The following is a 26,215-nucleotide window of genomic DNA, read 5'->3' as shown; positions in this document are numbered from 1 at the left end:
ATGCAACATATCAATCATCACTACGTTCTGCATGGCAGCATCCTATGAATACTAGACATATGAATACTATCACGACTCCAGTGTTGATTAATTCCATACTTTTAATAACACATAATTAGCCGCGCAAGTCGGATGCAATGGATGGTGAGTTCGACTCCCAACTGGTAAAGCACGTTTCGGTTTTTTTCATCCTCAATGTATTCAGCCTAACCCCAACTGCTACCTTCAGCTTAATTACGTTTATTTTTCACAATGGGAGATGTCGTGTTCAGGACAGCTATTGGATTGATTTATTACCAATCAAATTGGCGTCGTGTCATTAGCGCTCAAATAAACCAAGAGTCGTTATGAAATTCGGTTTATGATTTACTAAAGAGGTCGGGAACTTGACTTGACTTGACTTAAGGTGCCAGGCAGCAAATTACAAGCCAGACCTCGGGTGGGAGGGTGGGTGGCCCCGAAACAAGAGCGGCGTGTAGTCTACTCGTACTGTGCGGCAGACCTACAAAGTTGCAACATCGGAGCAACAGACTGATGAGAGGTGGAATTTGGCGCAATCTCTTATCAAACCACAGAAGTTATTGTACCAAGACTCCCACAGCATCTAAAGGGAAATGGTAAGTTCATACGATTCTAACCTTTTGCTAGGTAAATTTATGTGATATATGAATTTGGCATAGGCTGAGATAATTGTGCTCCTAATTTCTCATAATTTACAAATGAATGAAAAAACTTCGCCACATCACATGGGCCTACACAAAAATAGAAATATGGGCTATGGATCTGTTCAACATCAAATTCTGTCTTTTCATAACTTGTTGTTGCACTTGGTCATGACAAATAGTTTAATGTAATGACCCATAGAACTGCAGTTTCATGAACCCCACTTTCTAATACGCTGCAAGTTTGGTTGTTTTTATTTGCTGTCTACTGTAGGCCTATGTTTGAAGGTTTTACTTGTCATTTTAAATCCTCAGTAGTAATAAACATATAGTCATATAGTCTTATAAATAAATTATATGTTAATATTAAGAATAAATGGATATTTCTTGCTTCATTTTGATCGGTCTCACAATATTTTTTTTGTTGACGTCGCTTTTAATTTACTTAACAGCAAACAAATCACTCATCTTCTTGCGATAGTAAGATCCCTCTAAGATGGGCAGGAAACAAATTCTTGACCTGTTGAAACATGTTAACGTCATAGCTCGGGGCGCTTGTATGTAGTGTAGTGTGCGTGTGTGTAGGCCTCTGAACACACTTATTCTATAGGCGATGTGCCCTTAAACGATCTATGAAAAGCTGTCAATAGGCCTAATAATTAATAAATAAAAAAATAACGACAGGGGTTGATCTTAATCATAATTCATATTTGATACAGATTTTTCTTTGTGTGCAGAGAAATTAATATGCCCATTTCTAATGGCCTACTTAGTAGGATAGGATGATATTCTACAGTGAATACAATTGTACAAGGTTTTGGAACAATGTATTAAATGAGAGGGTAGTTTGGGCATTTTCCAGTCTTTAAAAATATGTGAATGATGAATCGCTGTATTTATATAGGCATAGGCCTATGACATTTAATAATATCCCATTAACAATTAGAGTAAGACGACATTACGACCTGGTTGTCTCCCCCTAGTGGTATGAAAGATTCAGATTTGCACTTCACAAAACTCATGGATATCAAATGTGGTATGAATGTAAAAGGTACATTTGTTTTAAATCTGGTGCCAAATTTTGTCAAATTTATTCAGAAATCCTCGTATATCTTATATGATTATACAAAAAATACATGATTCCAAAGGTATCAATTTTACATCATCCCCACTTTGATTATGCAGTTTTGTAATTTCTTAGGTTAAATCCTTTTGATAATACAAATAGGATCGAAATCATTTGTGTTTGTTCTTGCCTGTGTGTGTGTGTCTGTCTGTCTGTCTGTCTGTCTGTCTGTCTGTCTGTCTGTCTGTCTGTCTGTCTGTCTGTCTGTCTGTGTGTGTGTGTGTGTGTGTGTGTGTGTGTGTGTGTGTGTGTGTGTGTGTGTGTGTGTGTGTGTGTGTGTGTGTGTGTGTGTGTGTGTGTGCATGTGCGTGCATGTGTGTGTTCATTTAGAGGGAGTGCATCTCCATCCACGTGGGTCAGGCCGGTGTCCAGACGGGGAACGCGTGCTGGGAGCTCTTCTGCCTGGAGCACGGCGTGGGGCCCGACGGGGTGGCCCTGGACGTGCCCTTCCAGGCCAACTCCCGCCAGGACCCCTTCAACACCTTCTTCAACACGGGCAGCTCGGGTCGGCATGTCCCCAGAGCCCTGTACGTGGACCTGGAGCCCACGGTGATAGGTGGGGGCCCAATAGTGTGCTATGTACTGTGTGGCCTTCTGGGGCATTCAATCAAATCCTATTATTATGATGATGGTTAAATCATACCAGTGGTAGCTATAAATGTAGTACTTTTGTATCTGCTTGTCTTTGGTTGTTGTTATTGTTAGGGATGTGTTTAACTGCAATCGATCCACAGCATAACATGAGTTAGCTGCTGTTGACTGGTAGACTGTTGGATAGCTTTACAGGTTTTGTGCAATGCCTGAAAGGCAGAAGGTATAACAACATAATAAATAGTTCCTGCGAAATTAGCATTACATTCATATTGTTAGTTAAAATTATTATACTGAACCACTATACAATATTAAAATACTACTATTTTAATATCCATAAATATCCAAGTCACATATCTTTCATTTATTCACAGTTAAATCTATATACTGTATTCCTACAAAGCCCCAATTCAGAAGCAAATCACACATTTGAGTCCCATCTGGCTTTTCATTTGAGGGTTAAATAGTTGTATTTGTTTTGGCCAGGTTTCTAAGTTAACTGATGATTCTTCAATATATATGTGCTACAGTATAAAGTGGTGTAGCCGTTGTGATCATACAAGGAACCTATCTTCCAGATGAGGTGAGGGTTGGGACATACAGAGACCTTTTCCACCCCGAGCAGCTTATTTCCGGGAAAGAGGATGCAGCCAACAACTACGCCCGCGGCCACTACACTGTTGGCAAGGAGATGATTGACACGGTCTTGGAGCGTATCCGTAAAATGGTGGGTCAGACTTGGATTCTCAATGCCTTTGCTGGCCATTAATGCTTTTAATGCTTTAGTGTGAGACCTGTTTTGTCTTTCTATTAGTACACGCTACAGGTAAGTAATGTGTAATTGGGTGTTTTGGGGTGTTTTTGGAAACTTTTTGATCACTGTTTTTACCCTTTACTGTTTGGTTGGTATTTTGTATTTGAATGCAATATACTGTTATGCAATGGAAATAGTGTTACAAAATGACAGTATGTCACTGCCTGATTTGTCGTGCTGATGAACAATCATCTTCCAGACGGATCAGTGCACAGGCCTACAAGGGTTCCTGGTGTTCCACAGCTTTGGAGGTGGCACCGGCTCTGGCTTCACCTCCCTGCTGATGGAGCGCCTGTCAGTAGACTACGGCAAGAAGTCCAAGCTGGAGTTCGCCATCTACCCGGCTCCCCAGGTGTCCACGGCCGTGGTGGAGCCCTACAACTCCATCCTCACCACCCACACCACCCTGGAGCACACCGACTGCGCCTTCATGGTGGACAACGAGGCCATCTACGACATCTGCCACCGCAACATGGACATCGAGCACCCCAGCTACATCAACCTCAACCGCCTCATCGGGCAGATCGTCTCCTCCATCACCGCCTCGCTGCGCTTCGACGGCGCGCTCAACGTGGACCTGACGGAGTTCCAGACCAACCTGGTGCCGTTCCCCCGCATCCACTTCCCGCTCGTCACCTACTCGCCCATCATCTCCGCCGAGAAGGCCTACCACGAGCAGCTCAGCGTGCTGGAGATCACCAGCTCCTGCTTCGAGCCGGCCAATCAGATGGTCAAGTGCGACCCCCGCCACGGCATGTACATGGCGTGCTGCATGCTGTACCGCGGGGACGTCGTGCCCAAGGACGTGAACGCGGCCATCGCCAACATCAAGACCCGGCGCTCCATCCAGTTTGTGGACTGGTGCCCCACTGGTTTCAAGGTGAGTATTTTGTTGTGGATCGGCGTTGATTCGATCAGTTTTGTGCCCTATGCTTTCAATACGTTTCTCTTTGAACCAACCCCTTCTCCCCCTCCTCCCCCTCCTCCCCCAAAAGGTGGGGATTAATTACCAGCCACCGAGTGCAGTGCCTGGGGGCGACCTGGCCAAGATCCAGAGGTCTGTGTGTATGCTGAGCAACACCACGGCTATTGCAGAGGCCTGGGCCCGCTTGGACCACAAGTTTGACCTGATGTATTCCAAGCGTGCCTTTGTCCACTGGTACGTGGGCGAGGGCATGGAGGAAGGAGAGTTCACTGAAGCCAGAGAAGATATGGCCTGTCTCGAAAAGGATTATGAGGAGTTGGGAAAAATGAGTACAGACTCTGGTGATGACGAATTGGGTGAAGAGTACTGATCCTTTAGACCTCAGGATGTGATTACATTACTGTCTTCTCTTCTACTTTTTATTAGCAATATTGTATTTTTACTGTTAAAATTTTAATTAGTTCAACCCTTACTTTGAGCTACATTTTAAGATAATTTAACACATAATGTTAAAGCCCACTTTCTGTTATACATTGCATTAAGTGCATTAAATTGTATTGCGTAAAAAAAAATACATGTGTAAATTAAAAGGGAAATAGGCGTAATGCCACGTTGTGTTTTTCTAAAAATACAAAAAACTCCTCGATGTAACCCGATGTTAACCAAAGTGTGTGCCATGAAAATTTAGTTTTATTTATGAGAATATGAAATTATAAGATAAGAATACTGATTGTAACTGAATATAAGCAATGTCCCAAAGCTAAATTAATTAGTCATAGGTTATTTAAACAACAAGTCCCGGCAGCCATGGAACTGTCACCTGAAAATATCCATCCGCCCAAGTGTAAACATAGGTTACAAAGGAAAATTGTTTGCAGACAGTCAAGTAAATAATTCATCATATGACTATGAATTTTCCAACACCGGCTTTGTAAACGGCCCAAAAATGACTGAAAGAGACTTAGTCAATAAAAGACACAATGCATAGTTTTTGTTTCATAAAACATTGTACTTCATCTCATGAATAGCCTACAAACCAATTTAGTCTGAATTTCACTGTGGTGTGCTTTAATAACCTTGGTTTTCTGTTGATTATTTACAAGTCAAATTGATACGATGCATAACGAACAATAGGCTACTTAATAAACAAATAAAAATGCTGTTGAGATCAACACTTTTAAGATGCCAAATTTGACCAAAAAGCCTGACTGCTCTTAGGGGACTATGATATTGGGCATATGCTTTGAACACAACGCAGATTCAAACCCGAAGGAATTGTAATATTCTATTATCCCCAAAGTAAGAAAGGACTGGATGTGAAATATAGGGCTATGCATTTTGGTTCCCTATCATCTAGGGTCAATGAAATATCCTATCTGAGGAACACTACTACTTCAGCTTCACCAATGAAAAATAACTGCTTAGTCCTACTTGTGTTTGCCAATCCGGTTGACCTAAAAGCTGTTTTGTTCAAATTGCAATAAAAAAAACGTTGAATAATCTGGTATCTATTTTTTTGAGCGGACGTGCTCACTGCCTTGGAACATTCAGCTCGCTGTGCGTGGATGTGTGTGTGAGCAGCTTCTCGTGTTGATGTCTGCCGAGAGATACTGACGCTGGGAAGGTAAAGATTGGAGGCAGCCTTTCGGAATAATACAACCGAGCATATACTTTGGAGCGAGTTTTGCTCATCTGGGTCGTCCGCCTCGATCCACAACGATGTCCCGACCTCGGACGGACGAGTTCAAGCCGCCTCCGGAGTGCCCGGTGTTCGAGCCCAGCTGGGAAGAATTCGGCGATCCGTTCGCTTTCATCAACAAAATCCGTCCGATCGCTGAAAAAACTGGCATCTGCAAAGTCCGCCCGCCTCCGGTGAGTAACAGCCACGAACCCGATCGATAACCAGTCCGTGGACGCAGTGGGGGGACATTGTGGTACATTTTAGTGCACGACCGATAAAGCAAAAGATGGACCGAACAGCCGAGGATGAAGGATTTAAAGGGACGTTCAACATGGCGGACGGGCTGTGCTGATTCTTTGTGTTGCTAGCTCTCCTTCCTCAGTCTGTTGCCTCTGCTCTCTCGGGGAGCTCGGGGATGTGAGCGACAGCACGACCACGGGGACGTGTTGTCGTTGTGATGTTATTGTCACCTGCACAACATGCCAACACGTCTTAAGTTCGGGCTTCAGTGATGCTGACAAGTCCGGCTAACTAGCAGCAGGCTAACGATAGCAAGTAGCTCAGTAACCTGTCATCATTGAGCACACGGCACATTGACACAGTTCACTATGCGGAAGCCATTCGGCAGCATTTCATACGATTGTGTGCAAATATTATGTTCATAAATTAAAAAAAAAGGTCATGAAGGTTTTTCCTGCGCCGCTATTCCAAAAAAAGGCACGCATGCATTTTTGGGAACATGGTGTTATGGTGTCCATAATCAATTAAGTGTAAAGTGTGTGTGATCCATCGTCCTTGGGTCCGCTTTGGTTAGTTCTTGGTGTTTTTCTTATTTCAATTCGTTGGTTTTTACTATTGTGTTCTGTCTATTTAGTTGTAAATTGTAAAATGTCCCAAGAATTAGGACATCCACATGGTGGAACAATTTTGCTTCAGTGCTAATGAGCTATAAAAGTTTAAACTTGAAGGGGGATATATGTGTCATCTTCAATTAGGTTGATTTAATCTCGTATTAGGGCAATGCCTAATGGGTGTAGTGTGTATGAACCAGTGTTGGTCTCCAGTCGTGTTGGGGTGTTGTCCTCCATGTTGGCTTTGTGGTAAGCAGGGCTGTTTGAGTGAGTGTTCCATCTGGCCATTTTGTGTGTCAGTGGGGGATGTTGGCTGGTGAGGTAAAATAACTTTCCTCATGGATGATTGGAGAATTGGCATTATAAAACTGGGCGATTTGTAAAAATAAAATGTTTTCATCTCATATTATTGAGCTTTAATATAACAGTATATAATAGTGTAATTCAGTCCATGTTATTATTAAGACAATTATATTTTCGTTGCTAACCATGGGTGAACAATGTAAACTATCTTTCTTGGTACGTGGATATGCATTTTAGTAATGTTTTTGTTGCAGCCATTATGTTAGTGTTTTAAATCAAGAGGATTGCATGTCATTTTTGTGAAAAACCTCTGCCACATTGGTCCAAACTATTTTCAACCGTTTTCTTTGTCGTCAGCCCAAGAATAGAACTTGGAGGTTGATTAAAAACCAATGCATTTAGGTTCTGGTGTGCTGTAAAACACGATGACCTTCAGTTGCTTCCATGTCCCTTAAATGCAAATTTGTTCCCTGGCTGTTCAGGGATGGCAACCTCCGTTTGCCTGTGACGTTGACAGACTTCACTTTGTTCCTCGGATCCAGAGGCTGAACGAGCTAGAGGTAGGATGTTCTTTAATTGTGAACATGCATTTGAATACTGCACGTTGATGTAGATATTATTTTGTAGTGGAATTATTGATGCAATTATTGATAGTAATGAAAATGGCAAAAAGATTAGGAAAATGATAAGCAATTAAACATCATATTTTCGTTTGTGTGTGTGTTCCAAAATCTATAATTTGTTTTGTATGTATGTATATATAATATAATATACAGCACAAGCCTTCATGATCAGTTTTTAATGATATCTGTTTTCTAAACCTGCGTCGCCGTGTCCCTGTTCCCAGGCACAGACCAGAGTGAAGCTCAACTTCTTGGACCAAATCGCCAAATTCTGGGACCTCCAGGGATGTCCTTTGAAGATTCCCCACGTGGAGAGGAAGATTCTAGATCTATACAGACTAAATAAGGTGGCTGTTCAACAAACGTCAACACAAATAATGACGTTGGTTGTTATTTACCATACATGAGTCATGTGACGCGGTGTCATCTGTCTTGCTCCAGCTGGTCGCAGATGAGGGCGGGTTTGACCTGGTCTGCCGGGACCGGCGGTGGACCAAGATCGCTCTCCAGATGGGCTTCGCCCCGGGCAAGGCCATCGGATCACACCTACGAGCGCACTATGAGAAGGTCCTCTACCCCTACAATCTGTTCCAGAGCGGAGCAAACCTCCTGGTGAGTGCAATTATGGCCTGGTTATTATGCCGCCCCCCCCCCCATAAAACACACACACACACACACACACACACACACACACACACACACACACACACACACACACACACACACACACACACACACACACACACACATAACATTAGGGCATCTTCTGACCACTGCCTGTCCCTGTGAGCAGATTTCTTTTCAGTTTGATAATTAACTGCACTATTAACTTTGTCCATTGACTGATTAATGTCAGGCCAGTTATCCAGTGCCTGGTCAAGATTGACCCTAGCTCTCTCTCTCTCTCTCTTTAACCCTAGCTCTCTCTCTCTCTCCTCAGGCCTCGGAGCCAGCTGCCAAAGTGACGCGTTTGGAGGCTGAACCCCAGTATGAAAAGGTATGTTTGATGAAGGAGATCTGAAATCCTATGTGTAACACTTTATTTTACTTCGGCATTGGTGCTGTTCTGTATCTTTCCAAGTTGGTCAGTTGGTCATAAACCATGTGACATTTAAAATGTTTTAGAAGACATGGACTAAATGGCAAACTACAAAATTGAAGTCTTATACCAAAGTCAAACTTTATTTTGTTAGAACATCCAAAGTACAAAACAGATCCCCAAACTAAAAGGCATGCTGTTAATCCTTCTTCCCCCGTCAACATTCTTAACGTAAGCAATACTCCACTTCTACTCCACCACCAGCTCTGACCGTATGCCTTCTGCTGCGGCGGGACACCGCCTCTTTTTCTTTGTTTTTCTTTACTGTTCCATGGGTGACATGACCTTAAGTCGTCCACCATCTTGGGTCTGTATCAGTTATTGTCTGTATGCGGTCATGTGTAAACCTGTGCAAAAGGAAGAGACGGCATAACAGCCCTCCACCCCCTCTATCAGCCAGGGGTCTGCACTAGTGGTTATGTTCTGTTGCTACTGTTATCAGAGATGCACGTCTGGTTACATCTGTTCTCCTCCTGGCCTCAAAGAGATGCCGGCCTGACTGCTGGATGAGAGCAGTGATCATTTCCTCATGTGTGTCACTCACATGGCAGCCACCCATATGCTCGTGTTTACCGTCATCCAAACTCTTTCTGTTGTTACACGTTCGGTATCACGGACGCATGTTAGGCATGCATCTGTGCATAACTGCATAACAACATGCTCATAACTCATCTTTATGACTCAATTTCTTATTACAACTTTTCAAAATGAAATTCATCACACTTTTCCCATTAAATATAATGCTATTTAGACATAACTTGCTATTTCCAATTAGACTCATAAAAAGGTGTGGGTATCAATAGTTCTCCTGACATGTGTCCTGTGACGCCTTTGTGTTGCAGTACATGCAGAAGCCCAACCTGCCAGCGGACAGCCTGGACTCCAAGGACTTCATGGCCCACGACGCGGCCCAGAAAGCCCCCCAGCAGCCGGAGATGGTCTGCCCTAACGCCTACGGAGCCAAGCACTTGAAATCTGAGGTAGGACTTCCATAACAGAGCCACACCGCCCTGCCAGCTGTCAGACACAGACCAGCCACTCTGCGTCGCCCTGACTTATTCTGTCCACAATGTAATAGTTCTATGTAATGTTTCGATATCAGATCGAAAACCTCCACAATGATTATTTTGAACCAGGTTATTTCAACAAGTGTGTGATGTGTTTGTTTGTGTAGGGTGTTCAGATGAAGACTGAACCAGGCGAGGGTTGTGAGAACAGGCCTAACCTGCGGCGGAGGATGGGTTCCTTTGTTGCCAAACTGGAACCTGGTAGGACATGTTGCACCGCCTGCTGTCGCCAACTCATGCCTCTGTTTGCCAGCGTGCTTTTATTTTATCATTTTGTAATGCCTACCGTTCCTGTTGCTCCGCAGAGAAAGAGCACGCTATTACTGTGAAACAAGAGCCAGTGGAGTTAAAAGAGCCAGTGATTGAAGCGGATAAAATAAAGTCCCGCTACAAGAAAAACCTACCTCCGGTTCCTCTGGTTCCCCCCAGCCCAGTAAGTGGATACACTGTCCTACCATTAAAAGCCTCACTGCGTTCAGTCTACCGGATGCATGCATACAAGCCTCCCAGAGTAACCCAGAACACTCGCAAACCCATTCATAATCATCGAGCGTCCATTCATTCATTCCAATCCATTTGTGTGTGAGTGTTTGTGTGTGTTTGTGTGTATCTCATGGCCACATGTTTTATATTCGCGGCACAAACCAAAGGGGCGCGTCCACCCTGTGCAGGTGGACCTGGTGGTGTGTCTGGTGTGCGGCAGCGGGGCGGACGAAGACCGCCTGCTGCTGTGTGACGGCTGCGACGACAGCTACCACACCTTCTGCCTCATCCCCTCCCTCCAGGAGGTCCCCAAGGGAGACTGGAGGTGCCCCAAGTGTCTGGCTCAGGTGAGATCACCGCTTACCTCATCCTCGGCCCGGGGGGGGGGGGTGGGCGGAGACTTGCTTTACGTACATGCAGGTGGCGTGTGGCAGGCGCTTTGAGACGAAACCTCTAGAAAGGGAGGGTGGACCGTCTAAGCATGAAGTCAATAGCGGAGCAGCTAGGGAAATCTAAGTGCGACCAGGTTTCAGGTTTCAACAGCAAGTGGATGTGCCTGCAAGAAGGCTGTAGGAAGGAAACAGAGGGTTTAGTTTGTAACCAGCACACATGTTTTATAATATCCACAAAGTATATCAAATTACAGTCAAGTTGGACTTTTAAACGAATCAACACAATATATTATAAGTGTTTACTCTTTATTTCCCTCGGCAGGAATGCAGCAAACCTCAGGAGGCCTTTGGCTTCGAGCAGGCGTACAGGGATTACTCGCTTCGTGCTTTCGGGCAAATGGCAGACGCCTTCAAGTCAGACTACTTCAACATGCCCGTGCACGTGAGTAGAAGAGGAGAGGATTTGATTTGATTGTTTTATTATTCTGCTGTTGAAATCGGCCCCTGAGCGCATTGTGTTTGCGTTGCTTTGTTTGTGGACAGATGGTGCCGACAGAGCTGGTGGAGAAGGAGTTCTGGCGCCTGGTGGGGGCCATCGAGGAGGACGTGACCGTGGAGTACGGCGCCGACATCGCCTCCAAGGAGTTTGGGAGCGGGTTCCCCATCCCCAACGGGCGCTTCAAGGTGTCCCCGGCAGACGAGGTAAGCCAACCCTGGCAGAGCTGTCTCATTATGCGCAGACGGCCGATCAAATATTTATCGTGCCATAAATTTGCATGTTTTCCCGCTGTCAGAAATACCTCAAGTGTGGCTGGAACCTCAACAACATGGCGATGATGAACCCGTCGGTGCTGACTCACGTCACCGCCGACATCTGCGGCATGACGCTGCCCTGGCTCTATGTGGGCATGTGCTTCTCCTCCTTCTGCTGGCACATCGAGGACCACTGGAGCTACTCCATCAACTACCTGCACTGGTACTAGCACTGATGACACTCACTCACTCACTCACTCACTCACTTCCTGATTTTAGTTAAAAGGGTAGAAAGAGCTTTAGATCATTAAACACAATAACAGCCTGACGACCAGTGATAAGCAATGTTGATCGTTATCATCGTTAGTCTGAAATGAATTCCCTTCCTTGATCGCTTTCTGCATTGCTTTTTTGATGCTTCATCTTGTGCTCGAGACGTGCATCAAAGCAGCCCTCCTACGCTGTGCAATGTTCCACTCTGCGCTCGCTGCAGAGGTGGCAGGAGCAGCAGGAAATGGAACAGAAAAAAAATTTAGGTGATCATTGTGGTAAAGAGTGCTCAATTGCCAGTAACAATCTCAAGTAGCTGAGTCCAATCAGGGTTAGTTTAGCTCGTCAGTATATGATCTGATTGCCAGGGTTGCAGAAGGGGCTGGGGGTAGTTAACAAGTCAACTTGAAGAAATATAGTTACGGGGATAAACATTGAGAAAATAGTGAACATTTTGTTTAAAATATTAACACAACAAAACTAATAGCGTTTAATGTCATTATTATTAAATGCTTTAAAAATAATATTAATTGAATATTCCTTGGGTCTGATTTGTGCGACAACCTCACAGCAGCATGTTCCGTAACATTATTTTCTATAATATCACAATCCAAATCTATCACAACGTGAACTGCTCTTCCCCTGCTTATTATTTCACCAAACATACTGAACAATATATCTCAAGAAAACCTCCTCAACTCTACCAGTAAATAGATTATTAGCAATTTACTTTAAAGCCGCATTGCCTGCAAAACACAGGACATTTTCAGTGAGTTTAAACTCTTCTTTGTCTATTCAAGCTTCTTCGGCAAAGCAGGACTTTGAAAATATTTGGGGGTTGACAGTCTTATAATAAATATGTTCCAGGAGGCAGAGTCAGACGGAGGCTATTGGCGCTCTGTTCATAGAGCAAGTCCTGAAAAACAAATCATTGATCATCCCAATTGCCAATTCACAAAGCCTAGTCTGAAGTAAAGCTTATAAAACAAATGTAATGGGACTTTAATTGTGCTTCTCAAATTTAAAGGGGAGAACCCAAGACGTGGTACGGTGCGCCGGGCTCCGCTGCTGAGCAGCTGGAATCGGTGATGAAGAAGCTGGCCCCGGAGCTGTTCGACTCCCAGCCCGACCTCCTGCACCAGCTGGTCACCATCATGAACCCCAACACCCTCATGGCCCACGGGGTCCCGGTACGTCGCCACCGCTCCACTGCGTCCCTAGCGGCAGCCGCCTGCATGGCTGAAGACCAGCCCGACAGCCGCCTCTCTCCCGGTTAATAATGCTTCTGTCTCCTTCTAGATTTACAGGACAAACCAGTGTGCCGGGGAGTTTGTGGTCACTTTTCCCAGGGCCTACCACAGTGGCTTCAACCAGGGCTTCAACTTTGCCGAGGCGGTCAACTTCTGCACCACGGACTGGGTAGGTCCATGACCAAACACCGGCCCCTTTCTCATCCTCATCACTCCTTTGACGCGTGACTCGACCGAGTGACCTCTAAACTCTGCCCCCCCCTCGACGGTCTCCTCCTCCTCCTCCTCCCCAGATGCCCCTGGGCAGGCAGTGTGTGGACCACTACCGCCTGCTCCACCGCTACAACGTCTTCTCCCACGACGAGATGGTCTGCAACATGGCCTCCAAGGCGGGCACGCTGGACGTGGTGCTGGCGTCAGCCGTGCACCGGGACATGGCCCTCATGATCCGCGAGGAGAAGGAGCTGAGGGACAAGGTCAAGAAAATGGTGAGACCTTTCTGCCGGTCACCCCCCAGGCGGGCGCGTGGAGCCGTACCCCGGCGCGAGGGCTCTGGTTGCGAATAATGTTAGTCCTCCGTCGTCTGGCGTCCTCAGGGAGTGTCGCGGTGCCAGGAGGCCAAATACGACCACCTGCAGGACGACGAGCGCCAGTGCATCAAGTGCCGGACCACCTGCTACCTGTCGGCCGTCACCTGCCCCTGCAGCCCGGGGGTCCTCGCCTGCCTGCACCACATCCACGACCTCTGCTCGTGTCCCGTCTCCAACTACACACTGAAGTAAGTCCGCCGCACAGTAGGGCACCACGGCATGTTCCATACCATTTCCCTGAGGCAGAAGGCATCTTGTCTTCTCTTGCTCACACAACCTTTGAACAATGATTTGTCTGTATTTACTGTGAAATGATGAGAGGTAGGTATCCTACCTCTTCCTAAATTGTAAATCACAGACAAGTCTGTCAACATTTTGAGGCTTCAGTGAGGAATGTGATTACAATGAAAGAAAAGTGTTACAATGTTCCTCCCTCATACATACACTCGGGGAACTTGAAGCAGGAATGCAGAGGTGTTTCCTTGTGTGGCATTTTCTAATAATAATCACCCTGGTGAAAAGACAGATGAATTGGAGATAAGTTTATGCTCCGCCCTTTCACCAAAATATCTTGTGTATTAAGAGAATTCAATTTGTGTCAACCCGCCTTGGGGAGTGAACCGCCTTGCTCCAATCAGGACATGATTTAACTGTGCAAAAGCCCAAAAAGGCACCTTTATTGCAAAATCAAGTCTTTTACAAAAATAACCAAAACTGGGTGGAATTGACGGTCCCGTCACCCGGAAGGACCGGTCTCTCCACATGTGAGCCCTGAGAAGCTATTTAAGCCCTGCTTCTCCACCTGTTCCTCAGGTGCCCTGCATTTGGCTAATTGCCAAGGCTGGGTTGCCACAAATTATAATGGAGATTCTGTTTTTAAGTGTAAAATAGTGTCGCGAATGGTTTGCGGATGAGGGGAACTATGATAAGTTGGTGTGCAATCTTTAATGCATCCATGTTTTGGGGACGTTGGTTTCTGAGGTAGCTTCCCTGTTCGATGACTAAAAGTAGACTCACTCTTTTGAAGAAATTTGGCAAAGATAAAGTGCACACGTCACGTTATCAGAGGCACCCTATATCCACGTACCACAGTGCAAGTAAACGTTGGCTTGTTGGCTGATTTTCAATAGGATTAATTGTGCAGCCCTACCTCATGTAGGGAGCCCTGCAGTGTGTGTGTGTAGAGCGGCAGCATCTAAAGGGATGTGCGGAGAGCGTCTCCTGTCCTGTTTGTTGAGCATGTACATCTCCCCCCTCCTCCTCACGCAGTTACAGATTCACACTGGACGACCTTTACCCCATGATGAGCGCGGTCAAACACCGAGCAGAACTGTACGACGACTGGGCCTCTCGTGTGGCCGAGACGCTGGACGCCAGGCTGGAGAAGAAGAAAGGTGAGCACACACACACACACACACACACACACACACACACACACACACACACACACACACACACACACACACACACACACACACACACACACACACACACACACACACACACACACACACACCCCTCGCTGATCTGCCATTCTCCATCCAATGTTTTCCCCTCAATGCTGCGTTGAGTTAACCTGGAAATCCAGAGTTCTCACGAGAGCACAATTTGAATTTGCTCAGCGAGTCACTCTGGGAACGAGCAATACACTCACTCCCAGATTCCCCTGGCCCAGGACATTAACCAATCACATCGGTGTATCTGATATAGACGGGCCAAGTGAGTCTAATGTATTGTTTAGCTCCGCTGGTCTGGATACGTCACCCCTTGTATTCTTCTGATTGGTCGTAGTGTTATCCAATTGTGTGCAGTGATATTTTCAAATGCATGCTTGGTTCTGCCCCTCGAGTTGGGCCATTTTCATTACTCGTTGCCAGACCCTACAGCTCTCTTAGATGTGGGTCTGGATTTCCAGGCTAGCGTTGAGTTGCATTCAAGCCTTTAAAGCAGAGTGAGTAACCTGTGTGGTGTTTTTCTCTTTTAGGTCTGACCGTCTTTCGCTCCCTCGTCTCCGAGTCGGACTCCAACATCTTCCCGGACAACGACCTCCTGTTCAGGCTGCGGCTGGTCACCAAGGACGCAGAGAAGTGCTCCTCGGTGGCTCAGCAGCTTCTCGGCGGCAAGCGGCAGACTAGGTGCCATGGAAACACCCTACACACCCCCATCACACACCCCCATCACACCACCCCCATCACACACCCCCACACCACCACCATCATACACCCCCATAACACCACCATCATACACCCCAATAACACCATCACCATAACACCACCACCATCACCATAACACCACCACCACCCCCATAACACCACCATCATACACTCCCATAACACCACCATCATACACCCCAATAACACCACCACCATAACACCACCACCATCACCATAACACCACCACCATCACCATAACACCACCACCACCACCATAACAACACCACCATAACACCACCACCATCATACCACACCACCACCACCCCCATAACACCACCATCATACACTCCCATAACACCACCATCATACACCCCAATAACGCCACCACCATAACACCACCACCATCACCATAACACCACCACCACCACCATAACAACACCACCATACCACCACCACCATAACACCACCACCATAACACCACCATAACACCACCACCATAACACCACCACCATAACACCACCACCACCATAACACCACCATAACACCACCACCACCATACCACCACCACCATAACACCACCATAACACCACCACCACCATACCACCACCACCATAACACCACCACCACCATAACACCACCATAACACCACCACCACCATACCACCACCACCATAACACCACCACCACCATACCACCACCACCATAACACCACCATAACACCACCATAACACCACCATAACACCATCACCATAACAACACCCCCATACCACCACCACCATACCACCACCACCACAAGGGAACCCTCCAGTGTTCCTAGCAGCGAGTGGTCTGCAGAACGTCTCCCTGGCTTTGACGCGTTGCTTTGCGTTGCCCTCATGGGCGATCTAGGTTTCGGTGTGGGGGGAAATCCCAGAGTCTGCTGACGGTGGAGGAGCTGAGGTCATTCGTGAGGCAGCTGTACAACCTTCCCTGTAGCCTCACCCAAGCGCCGCTGTTAAAGGTAGGCAGCCTCGTCCCGCCTGCCAGGACCCGCAGGCTGACGTTCCACTTGACGTGGTTGTGATGCAGGCTGCACGTCTCACTCTCCGGTCCCTCCGCGCCTGTCCTTAGAAACTCCTGAACGACATCGAGGACTTCCAGCAGCACAGCGAGAAGGTCCTGTCTGAGGCCGTGTCCAGCGTGGGGGAGATCCAGAGCCTGCTGGACGTCAGCTTCGACTTTGACGTGGAGCTGCCGGAGCTGCCCTGCCTGCGGGTGAAGCTGGAGCACGCGCGCTGGCTGGAGGGGGTGCAGCAGGCCACCGGCCAGCCCTCCACCCTCACCCTGGAGGCCATGAGGAGGCTCATCGACCAGGGGCTGGGCCTGGCCCCCCACGCGTCGGTGGAGAAGGCCATGGCGCGCCTGCAGGAGCTGCTCAGCGTGGCCGAGCACTGGGAGGACCAGGCGGGCAGCCTCCTCAAAGCCAGGTGAGTGCGCCGGGCCCCGGTCTACTGGGGCTGATGGTACGGTCTCTAGTCTGACGAGATCCAGTAACACGCCACGAGACGGGTAGATGGATGTGTTTTTGCCAAACAAAAATAGGTTAAATCTTTTATCTTAACCTTTTTTTTTAACTGGTTTATGTAGTAATACGTCCCTGTAGTAGTGTAATAGTGCCCCTGATTTTGCTTCATTGTAATTCCAGCGAAAGCAAAACGCTGCCGCTAGAGTATTCAACAACTCCAACAAAAAGTGAGCATGCAAATCTAGTTGTGCCCTTGTCTCCTCGGTGTGAGCACAGTGAACCACTGTCATGAGCGCTATCACAAGGGCTGTACAATGGCATGGCTCTCTTGGGTTTTTGCATTTGTGCCCTTCACGCATCCACAGATAAACACACTGGTACGAGGGGCCAGACCTTTGTGTGTCCTCCATCTTCACAGAAAGATGATACTTATTCCACTTTAATTCCCATGTCCTATCGCCAGCGGGATGATAATATTTTGAAGATGACCGTAATTCACTCAATTTTATTTTTTATTCTGCATTTTATTCTCCAAGGATTGTCAAAGGCTCCCTACTAGAGTTAATAATTCAAATCTTACTGAAGAGGAAAAGAGTACATGTGCATGATTAAAACCTTTTATTATAACCAAAGGAAACATCCAGCAGCATTGGTCACCTGTCACACAAAAGTCGTCCTGTAAACTGTGTTGCACGCGTGCAAAGAGGAATGTAGCCACTGTCTTCACGTGCATTAACACGACGGATGACTGTGATGTTTGTTTCTCACGGCTTTGTTTTGCTCCGTCAGTCCCCCCCACCCCATAGAGACCCTCAGCGCGGCCGCTGAGAAGGCGTCCGCCGTCCCGGCCCAGCTGCCCAACTGCCTCCTGCTCAAGGACTCCATCAGGAAAGCCAGAGAGTGGCTGCAGGAAGCGGAAGAGCAGCAGGTTCGGACACTACGTGTTAAGAAAGCACCCGCTGTCTGTCTGGGTGTGATGTGCTGCAGGTTGTGACTCTCTGGCCGTTGTCCTTCAGGCTGGAGGCGCTGTGCCCACGGCAGATGTGCTGTCTGACATGGTGCTCCGGGGCCAGGCCATCCAGGTCCACCTGGAGCCCCTGGAGAGTCTCCGGTCCTTGTCGGCAGAAGTGCAGGAGTGGAAGGAGTCGGCGGCCTCCATGCTTCTGAAGAAAGACTCTCCCTTCACTCTACTGGAGGTCAGTCCGTGGTTTTAATACGACCCCTGGTCTAGCTCCGACGTTAACTTGGTTTCAGCATACCACAGTCTACAAAATGATCATCATTAATTATTTTGGATCCTAGGTTCTATGTCCAAGATTTGAGGTCGGAAGTGTGGGTTCTCCGAAGAGGAAGCCCAAGAAAGCGAAAGAATCCCAGCAGCCTGGCAAGAAGAAAACGGTACCGCTTGACTGCCTGGCTGACATTCAGAAGGCTCTCTCAGAGTCCAAGGATTCGTCCTTTGCTGTAAGTCCACTCACGTCACCATCCCTTGTAGGGCTGCGATTTGGGGAAATAATCTAATTGCAGTTATTTTTTCCAATATTGTTATTTATTGGTTGAAAATATGTTCTGTGTTATTCACTAAAAAAGCAATAAATCATTCTTTAGTATTTAGTATGATGAACACAACATTGGAAGCAGACAACATATAAACTGCTCTTTCCTTAAGGCCACTCCGATGAGATGAATTGATATCATCACATCTTTATTTAGCTATTGAATTGTTAAAGTAAAATAAATATAAATCTTACTGATCTCCAGTCAGTAACAAATCACAAAAAAAATGGGAAAAATGGGGAAAAAAAAGTTTTTGGGTTTGTTTTTGTATCGCAGCCTTTGCGATTTGCTTATCGCGTTCTATTACATCACGATCTTGATTAATCCTTCAGCCCTGATCCCTTGGCACAAAACCCCATCTCAAATGTTGGTGGTTGTGCAGTAAACCCAATGGGTCAGTGGTTCTGCGGCGTGATTGGTTAATGAGCGCGTGCCGCGTCCCCAGACCGCCACCCTGGAGGAGCTGCGCCTGCGGGAGATGGACGCCCTCGCCGCGCTCCGGGCGCACAACGAGTCCAAGCTGCTGCCCTCGGCCGACTGCATGGACCTCACGGTGTGCGTGTGCCACAAGACGCCCATGGGCGCCATGCTGCAGTGCGAGCTCTGCCGCGACGCCTTCCACAGCGTGTGCGTGCGCGACCTGTGCGAGAGCCCCACGCCACAGCCGTGGCTCTGTCCGCCCTGCCGCCGCTCGGAGACGCCGCCCATGAGCAAGGTCCTCTCCCTGCTGGCGTCGCTGAAGCGCACGCAGGTGCGCCTGCCCGAGGCCGACGCCCTCCACTTCCTGGTGGAGCGGGCGGTGAGCTGGCAGCACCGCGCGCGGCAGACCGCCGACGCGCTGCGCCTCCAGGAGCTGCAGGAGGGCCCCGGGACTCCGCCCGTGCTGACCCGCTGGGCCTCGGGGAGCACCACGGCAGACAGCAACGCCCAGGTCTGTGGGGCCGCGCCCGTCCTGTCAGGGGGGCGGCGGGGGGGGGTGGGGGGGGGGGGGGTTCAGCGGGAATGTTGCCCTTGCTGTGGTGGGAGTGTGTGCGATACGAGTGCTGTTTTTCCCCATAAAATCAACCCTTGAACGCTAGCAAGCCCGGAAGCTGACTTTCAGCTAAGGGCACTCAAAGCAAGTGTTCTTGTTTAGGGGAGAGAAATGGGACCGGGCCTTACTGACGACGGTCGTCTTCCCTCACACAGGCTCCGTACCTGACGCCCGAGTGGAACAAGACCAGCCACTCGCAGACGGTCTTCTACACGGAGCAGAAGTGCATCCCGCTGCAGGGTGAGTGCCGGGTCATTCTGCGGTTCCACTGCAGCGTTCCTCAACCTTTTGGAAGAAGGAAACCACGGTATGAGACTGCTCATTAATATTGTAACATGGTTGCTGGGTCTTCTTCAGATCTGAGTAGGGAGCTGGAGGAGCTGATGGTGGAGGGCCTTCTGCTGCCGGTGTCGCTGCCAGAGACCCAGGACCTCTACCACGTCCTGCTGCACCGGCCCCAGAGCCAGCCCCCGGCCGGCTGCCTGTCTCCGCCACAGGACGACTCCAGCGACTGCACCAAACACCTCCAGTTCAGCAGCCAGGGGAAGAACCTGTCGTGGGCCGACGTAAGACAACCGGTGCCCCGAGATCAGACACCAGAGATCGAAAAGACTAAATTAAACTCCCGGTCCTGGTACAAACACGGGGTCACGGGTGCACGCAACCACAAAACAACCTCAGAAAAAAGATTTACAGGATTTTTTTTCTAAACTACTCTCTCAACCCAGAAAACTAAAATGAGCAAAAAAAAAAACTGGTAACCCACCACAAACATCATCCCCCACCAGCTACAGTCCAATTCGACCTGCAGTGACCTGCCAAAAACGTTAAATGGTTGTTTCCGATTGGCAATCGATCCGTCAAAATGAATGTTACCCAATCAAGAAAAAAATAAACACGTGTAATAACCTCTCCACTCGTTTCAGGACGAGGACGGCAGCGCGCTGAGCGCCTCCGAGAAGAGCGGCAAACGGCACCTGGAGAGGGAGGGCGTGACGGCGGAGGGCCGGCCGGGGAAGGACAAGAAGCCCCACTACAAGAGGCAGAAGATTAACAAGGACAAGAGCCTGGAGCGCCGGGCGGCCTCCACCTCCTCGTCCCCGCGCTCCGACTTCTCCCAGTCGGACGACTCGGACGAGGAGATGTCCGAGTGTCCTGCGGAGAGCTGCCAGCAGCCGGAGGGAGACGAGGTAAACAAACTCAACTCTGCTGCAGAGATTGTTCTGCTTTCCCAGGCCCCGCTGGACTCTATATCGTTGCAGTCCCAAGGCCAAAGATCAGATATGCGTTACGTCTTGGACCCCATACCATTAGGCCCAATGTGATGTTCATGCAGCTCAGTTACAATCACGTGTCCCATTTAGCCCCTAAAATCTCATCCGATTTTTGGGGCTAAAGTCCATTGTTCAGCCTACAATGGACTTTATAGGCTCTCCTCCCTGGCCCACCTCCAAATCTCTCCCTCATTGGTCATACTCTCACTCCATTGTGTTTTGTTAAACTCGCCACTGCTCTCTCACCACAAATATTTAAATATGTGGGGAATCTTGGCATCACATGTAGCCTGCACTTCCCCCTCAGCCTCTAACCATTTTCAAGTGGACACGCATTATGACTCAAATTACCCATGCATTTTTTCAAAGTGCAACCAAAAAATGCCTCTAAGCTGAGACGCACATCTCGTAGAATGAGAGGGAGATGGCCTCTGGTTGTCTGTCTCTCCGCTTGTCTTTGACAGTCGGGTCATCACCTGGTCAACCAATCAACAGCGTCATCCAATAACCAATTGTCCAATCGACCCCTCAAATGAACACAAAAAAAGAAGGGGAGAGGGGAAGGATGTAACGTTCACAAACACGACCACAGCCCGTGGTGCTAGATTAATGTTTACAGAGTGTGTAAACAATGTGTTGGTGTGTCTCCAGGTGGACTGGGTCCAGTGTGACGGGCGCTGTAACCAGTGGTTCCACCAGGTGTGCGTCGGCGTGACGACAGAGCTGGCGGAGAAGGAGGACTACGTTTGCGTCGGCTGTACGATAGATGATGGACACCTGAGGCAATGAGAGGAGACCTTAACGACGTGGACAATTAATGACCTTTTACGAGCCACCTGTCACACGACTCTCTCCATCAGATCTCTGTAACAACGGTGCTATCCTCTCCGATTTGACTCCTACTGGCCGAGAACACAATGGTTCACTTTGTTTTTGTATTTTTACATATATATATATATATATTATATATAGTTCTTTCTTCATATGAAATGTTGTGGTTAACAAAAGGATTCAAAAAAAAAATACAGAATGTCGTTGTGTTCTGCATGGGATTCCCTCGGTGTGAAGGACTCTTAACTAAAGTAATGCACCATGTCAAGATTTTGGATCATAGTCGTAGGCTACCTTCTACGGAACCGCGTCGCATGCATAAACACAAAAGGGGCGAAATGTTTAACGTTTTTCATCCTTTCCCCTTAAAAAAAATGAATAATTACTAATGTTTTTGTTTTTTTTAACCCCTGGTGTTTAGTACATGCATCTTCTATAATTATTTCTGTTTTTTGTAGAATAGATTTATTTATCTGAGCAATAATGTTTGTCCGATTTGGCCTAGCTTGATCCTGCTGGACTGTCGGGGTGCTTTAGTGTGTGTGTGTGTGTGTGTGTGTGTGTGTGTGTGTGTGTGTGTGTGTGTGTGTGTGTGTGTGTGTGTGTGTGTGTGTGTGTGTGTGTGTGTGTGTGTGTGTGTGTGTGTGTGTGTGTGTGTGTGTGTGTGTGTGTGTGATGTACAGAAAAGCTCAAAGGTGGCTGGCAGCTGTGAAGAAATATCTCGGCAGGCTGAAGAGAAGGAACTGCATACAGTTACTGCCACAGCATGCGATCTGGTTAAGGGCAGCCTACCCCTTGGGAAAGACTTTCGTTAGTTAAAGACGTTGCGGTTTTTATCGTGGAATAAAATACGTTTTGTTCTACAAAGTCTAAATTGTTTCACTTGATCTTGTGCAAATGTAGAAGCCTGTTTTGTTTTTTTACAGACAGCTCTATTCCCACATCTAGAATTCTGACTTTAATCTCAGAATTCTGACTTTAAAGTCAGAACTCAAAATAAATTCATATGTGGCCATAATCCTCTTCCGTACACATCTGTTCCCCTCTTCTTAAGTAGCCTTAAGACATGTGTTTAAATAGGTTGTGATATGATTCCCATCCAATGTCCCCTCCCTCAGAGAGGCGGGCCTCATCCATACCACTTCCAAAATAGGGTGCGAAATAATTGCACCGCAATCGGGGGGCGGGGTACTGCGAGGGAGATCCCCTCCCTCGGGCCCCCTCACTGTTATCATACCTGACCCATCGCATGTATCGCACAGGTCAGATGCAAGCAGCTCAATAAAACACATTAACCCCACAGGCAGTGTTAAGTGATGTCCACCGACCGGAGTAAGAGGGGCGAGAGAGCGCGGGATGCAGAGGACGACGACGACCTGGACGCGCTGTTGGCGACTCTGACGGCGGAAGAAGTGAAAGAGTTGGAGGGCGAATGCATGGTGATTGATCCTGACCCCGGTGTGCCTGTTGGGCTGCGGCAGAGAAATCAGACCGAGAAGACCCCCTCGATAAGTTATGATAGGAAGGCAATGCTTGACTTCTGTGAGGAAGAGACCAAGAAACTAATTCATCGGGAATTGTCTATTGAGGTTAGCATTTTGTTGTGTTTCGAGCTGAAAGGCTAACCATGTCCTTAAGATACGTTTTCGATCTTGAGCACAGACCTTTGGTGGAAGAGATGCTATTGTTTATTTGCCTCGTAAACTGAGGTGTTTTTACAATTGAAAGTTGGTAAATTTGGTCATGAGCATCTTAAAGGGTGGCCCTTGACTGGCAGGAGCCAGGCTCTGGGATGGATACGTTGGCCTTAAAATTAGAACAAAAGTTGACATTATTGTATCTTGTATCCACTAATATAAATTTTCATTATTTTGACATATAACGTTGATTGGACTGAAATAGTCTGAATTGATTCATGTTGAGACTTTCCTGAACCATGGATATATACATGTAGCTTCTATTGAAACGACGTGCCGGGATCTGTGAGGACGATTCATTAATCCCTCGACATATGGCTCCGGTCAGACCATGCTGCCTTTTAAGGTCAAGCCGGGGTTCGCTGAGCGCTGTCGTGCTCAAAATATTCCATAACAGCAGCTTTCAATGGCTCAGTCTACTAACAAAAGTTTGAACTTATTAAACTAATCCAAAACCTAACTATTAAGTTTAATTTACATTTGCACGGTAATGTAAAGTTTTCCATGGACATTGGCTGTCCGTTGACATACGCGCAAATGTATTGCCAGAGATGTGTGTTGTTCTAAATCCTGATCTCTCTCTGAAGGGGGAGCCAAACACTGACGGGGACGGAAGAGGGAGTGAGAGCCGGCCAAAGGGCTGTGGCTCCTCGAGTACGCAAGGAGACGACGCTACAAACACAGCTAAGACGTCTAAAGCAGAGACGCTGCTGAAATGAACGAAGTGGGACGTTGTGTATAAAAACCACCATAGAGGATATCAATGGAGGACATTTAGTGATTTGAGGCCGCTGAGGAAATTAAAATACATTGGGAATAGGAAAAAGCAGTGTGCAAGAAATGAAGCATGAAGGAAAGAATGGCACAAGGAAAAATAAAATGGAAGCAATGGAAACATAAGTAGACTATAATGTAGGCCTAGCAGAATGATCATACACACATGACAGGGTGAAACAGGGTGCAGCAGCTATATTTGGATCCCCTTAAGCAAGACAGGGAAATGACCTGAGTTGACCTGAGCTGAGCGATGACAAACCAGCCGCCAGTCAGGTCTAAACATTCACCCTGTGTGTGTTTACACTTTTATACTATGTTTTAACCCCAGTGCATGTGCAGTGTGCCTGCAATGGGTTTATTCGCACGCAGAGCAGAGCGAACACAGGCCTGTGCAGCCTCATCCGGACACTCTACCCCTCACCCACCCTGGTGAAATACAGATTCTAATCTAATTTCAAAATAGAACTGTACAGTAGACCACAGAACTATGGAAACGTCTCCAATGCTTAGCGATCCTACAACCTGCTTCACTGAGCAGTAATAGATATGAAAGGACTTTATAGGGGACAAGAGAAACAAGAAGTACCGCATCTTCCCATTGATTTCACGATTGATCAACACAAGACTCTCCTTTAAAGAAATCCAAATGTGTGGGGAATCGTTTCAGACCCCCTATCCTTCTTCCGCCCTTTCTCCAGTGAAACCACGTTTGTTCTGATGGAACCGCCTAATTCTACCAAGACACCGTGAGCGGTGGGCCCCTTGACCCGCTGGAGCGTTACATTCCACTTATTGGACTCTATTCGTAACGGTGAAATAAAGACTATAGGTTTTTTGACATATATATAGATCTGTATATATATGTCTTGTTCTATATTGTTAAATTTGTTGTTTAATGCCACAGAACATTTTCAATAAGTGAATTATTAGTGCCAGGTATATTGGATATTTCATTTAGTAAAAAATAAATGCTATATATATTTTTAAAAACACTAAAAAGTACATTTTTGGTACCCATCTGACAATCTGATTTGAATGTCTTCAAATTGTACATTTAACAGTTGAAACTGAGATCAGGAGGACATAAAATGCAGTGGGGAATGTATTTTGATGTGTAATAAATGTGTTGTAACCGATGATACTCTGAATGACCTTAGATTATTATCACAATGGATTGGAATTGTTTTTTTGTTGCTTAAAGCAAATTCAATTATTTTATCTTGTGTCTATTTTTGACTTACATTTGTGATTTGGCCGAACAAGCTTTGGTAATGTAAAATAACCTTACAGTACATTCTGATACGTCTTTAACTTAATGCATGACAGGTGTACTAAGCTTCCAGTGAAGATGAGTTTCAGAAGCCCAATGTTATCGCCACGCACTGCCTGTTGACTCATTAAGTCAGGCGTTCCCCTCACATGAATTCAATGTCCATATTTGGCCATTCTAATGAGAAAGTTATGATGTAAGTTCTCCCCTGGTCCTTTCAGATATTGGGCTGTGGCCAGTCTTTTCTTTAGCGCAGTGCATTGACATTGTGAAATGCATTGCCAGCAGTCAGTGAAAGAGATCGGCCCATAGTAACCTCAACTATGAATACAAAGTTTAAGAACTGTATTCTCACAGGATCCAAACTTTGTCAGGATAATAGTATCCAGTATTTGAGAGTACATGTACATAAATATTTTCCCATTTCAATAGTGTTATTCAACAGTGCACCATTAAAGGAAAAATATGTAGGATTCATCTTAGGCATTGTACTATTTGATGAAATCATTGTATGTGGTTGCAAAAAAAACATTGAGTGAAACCATGTTTAACATTGAAAAGTTGTTGAGGTTTCAAATACACATATCTTGAGTTGTCGATAATGAAAAGACAAGCCTCATTATTCGTATTTTTATTATTG

At 46.8% G+C, this 26,215-nt stretch overlaps 3 protein-coding genes across 7 annotated transcripts; all 3 read left to right on the top strand.

The window, feature by feature from the left end:
• Nucleotides 1–137: 137 nt before the first annotated feature.
• Nucleotides 138–4,488, top strand: tuba5 (tubulin alpha 5; the record flags this gene model as incomplete). Its single annotated transcript, XM_084480241.1, has 5 exons — nt 138–164; nt 2,119–2,344; nt 2,958–3,106; nt 3,393–4,073; nt 4,189–4,488. 5 exons carry the CDS (start codon nt 138–140, stop codon nt 4,486–4,488), a joined length of 1,383 nt encoding a protein of 460 aa, XP_084336367.1.
• A 1,214-nt stretch (nt 4,489–5,702) lies between these two features.
• kdm5bb (lysine demethylase 5Bb) lies at nt 5,703–22,655 on the top strand. 4 transcript variants are annotated; one of them, XM_084479260.1, is made up of 28 exons: nt 5,703–5,990; nt 7,436–7,513; nt 7,801–7,923; nt 8,018–8,188; nt 8,517–8,573; nt 9,518–9,655; nt 9,850–9,943; nt 10,048–10,175; nt 10,414–10,572; nt 10,940–11,059; nt 11,161–11,319; nt 11,412–11,593; nt 12,668–12,830; nt 12,940–13,059; nt 13,184–13,378; nt 13,487–13,668; nt 14,750–14,874; nt 15,465–15,615; nt 16,521–16,632; nt 16,743–17,098; nt 17,926–18,064; nt 18,153–18,332; nt 18,439–18,600; nt 19,139–19,624; nt 19,882–19,966; nt 20,084–20,292; nt 20,653–20,916; nt 21,652–22,655. In XM_084479260.1, the coding sequence occupies exons 1-28, from the start codon at nt 5,838–5,840 to the stop codon at nt 21,787–21,789; spliced, it is 4,629 nt and encodes a 1,542-aa protein (XP_084335386.1). In that variant the 5' UTR covers nt 5,703–5,837; the 3' UTR covers nt 21,790–22,655. The 4 variants fall into 4 exon arrangements, with proteins under 4 accessions (XP_084335386.1, XP_084335384.1, XP_084335385.1 ...); XM_084479258.1 differs by having other exon boundaries at nt 13,463–13,668; XM_084479259.1 differs by having other exon boundaries at nt 10,393–10,572.
• A 413-nt stretch (nt 22,656–23,068) lies between these two features.
• Nucleotides 23,069–25,523, top strand: LOC311359396 (leiomodin-1-like). 2 transcript variants are annotated; one of them, XR_014638219.1, is made up of 2 exons: nt 23,069–23,270; nt 24,116–25,523. XR_014638219.1 is itself a non-coding variant. In XM_084479405.1 (2 exons), exons 1-2 carry the CDS (start codon nt 23,148–23,150, stop codon nt 24,245–24,247), a joined length of 405 nt encoding a protein of 134 aa, XP_084335531.1. In that variant the 5' UTR covers nt 23,069–23,147; the 3' UTR covers nt 24,248–25,523. The 2 variants fall into 2 exon arrangements, 1 of the variants encoding a protein (XP_084335531.1); XM_084479405.1 differs by having other exon boundaries at nt 23,069–23,420.
• Nucleotides 25,524–26,215: the final 692 nt, after the last annotated feature.

This window comes from Micromesistius poutassou (genome assembly GCF_964030765.1).
Source record: "Micromesistius poutassou genome assembly, chromosome: 15".
Taxonomy (NCBI): Eukaryota; Metazoa; Chordata; class Actinopteri; order Gadiformes; family Gadidae; genus Micromesistius; species Micromesistius poutassou.
Note: the sequence above shows the minus strand (reverse complement) of the source record. Positions and strands in the feature narration are given on the sequence as shown.

What these genes read in the sequence shown, in the direction of transcription:
- kdm5bb (XM_084479257.1), top strand. Translation starts at nt 5,838, where the DNA reads ATGTCCCGACCTCGGACGGACGAGTTCAAGCCGCCTCCGGAGTGCCCG. An exon ending in CTGAACCCCAGTATGAAAAG is followed by an intron (nt 8,574 to 9,517) that starts GTATGTTTGATG and finishes TTTGTGTTGCAG; the next exon opens with TACATGCAGAAGCCCAACCT. An exon ending in CCAAGCACTTGAAATCTGAG is followed by an intron (nt 9,656 to 9,849) that starts GTAGGACTTCCA and finishes TTGTTTGTGTAG; the next exon opens with GGTGTTCAGATGAAGACTGA.
- LOC311359396 (XM_084479405.1), top strand. Translation starts at nt 23,148, where the DNA reads ATGTCCACCGACCGGAGTAAGAGGGGCGAGAGAGCGCGGGATGCAGAG. An exon ending in ATCGGGAATTGTCTATTGAG is followed by an intron (nt 23,421 to 24,115) that starts GTTAGCATTTTG and finishes CTCTCTCTGAAG; the next exon opens with GGGGAGCCAAACACTGACGG.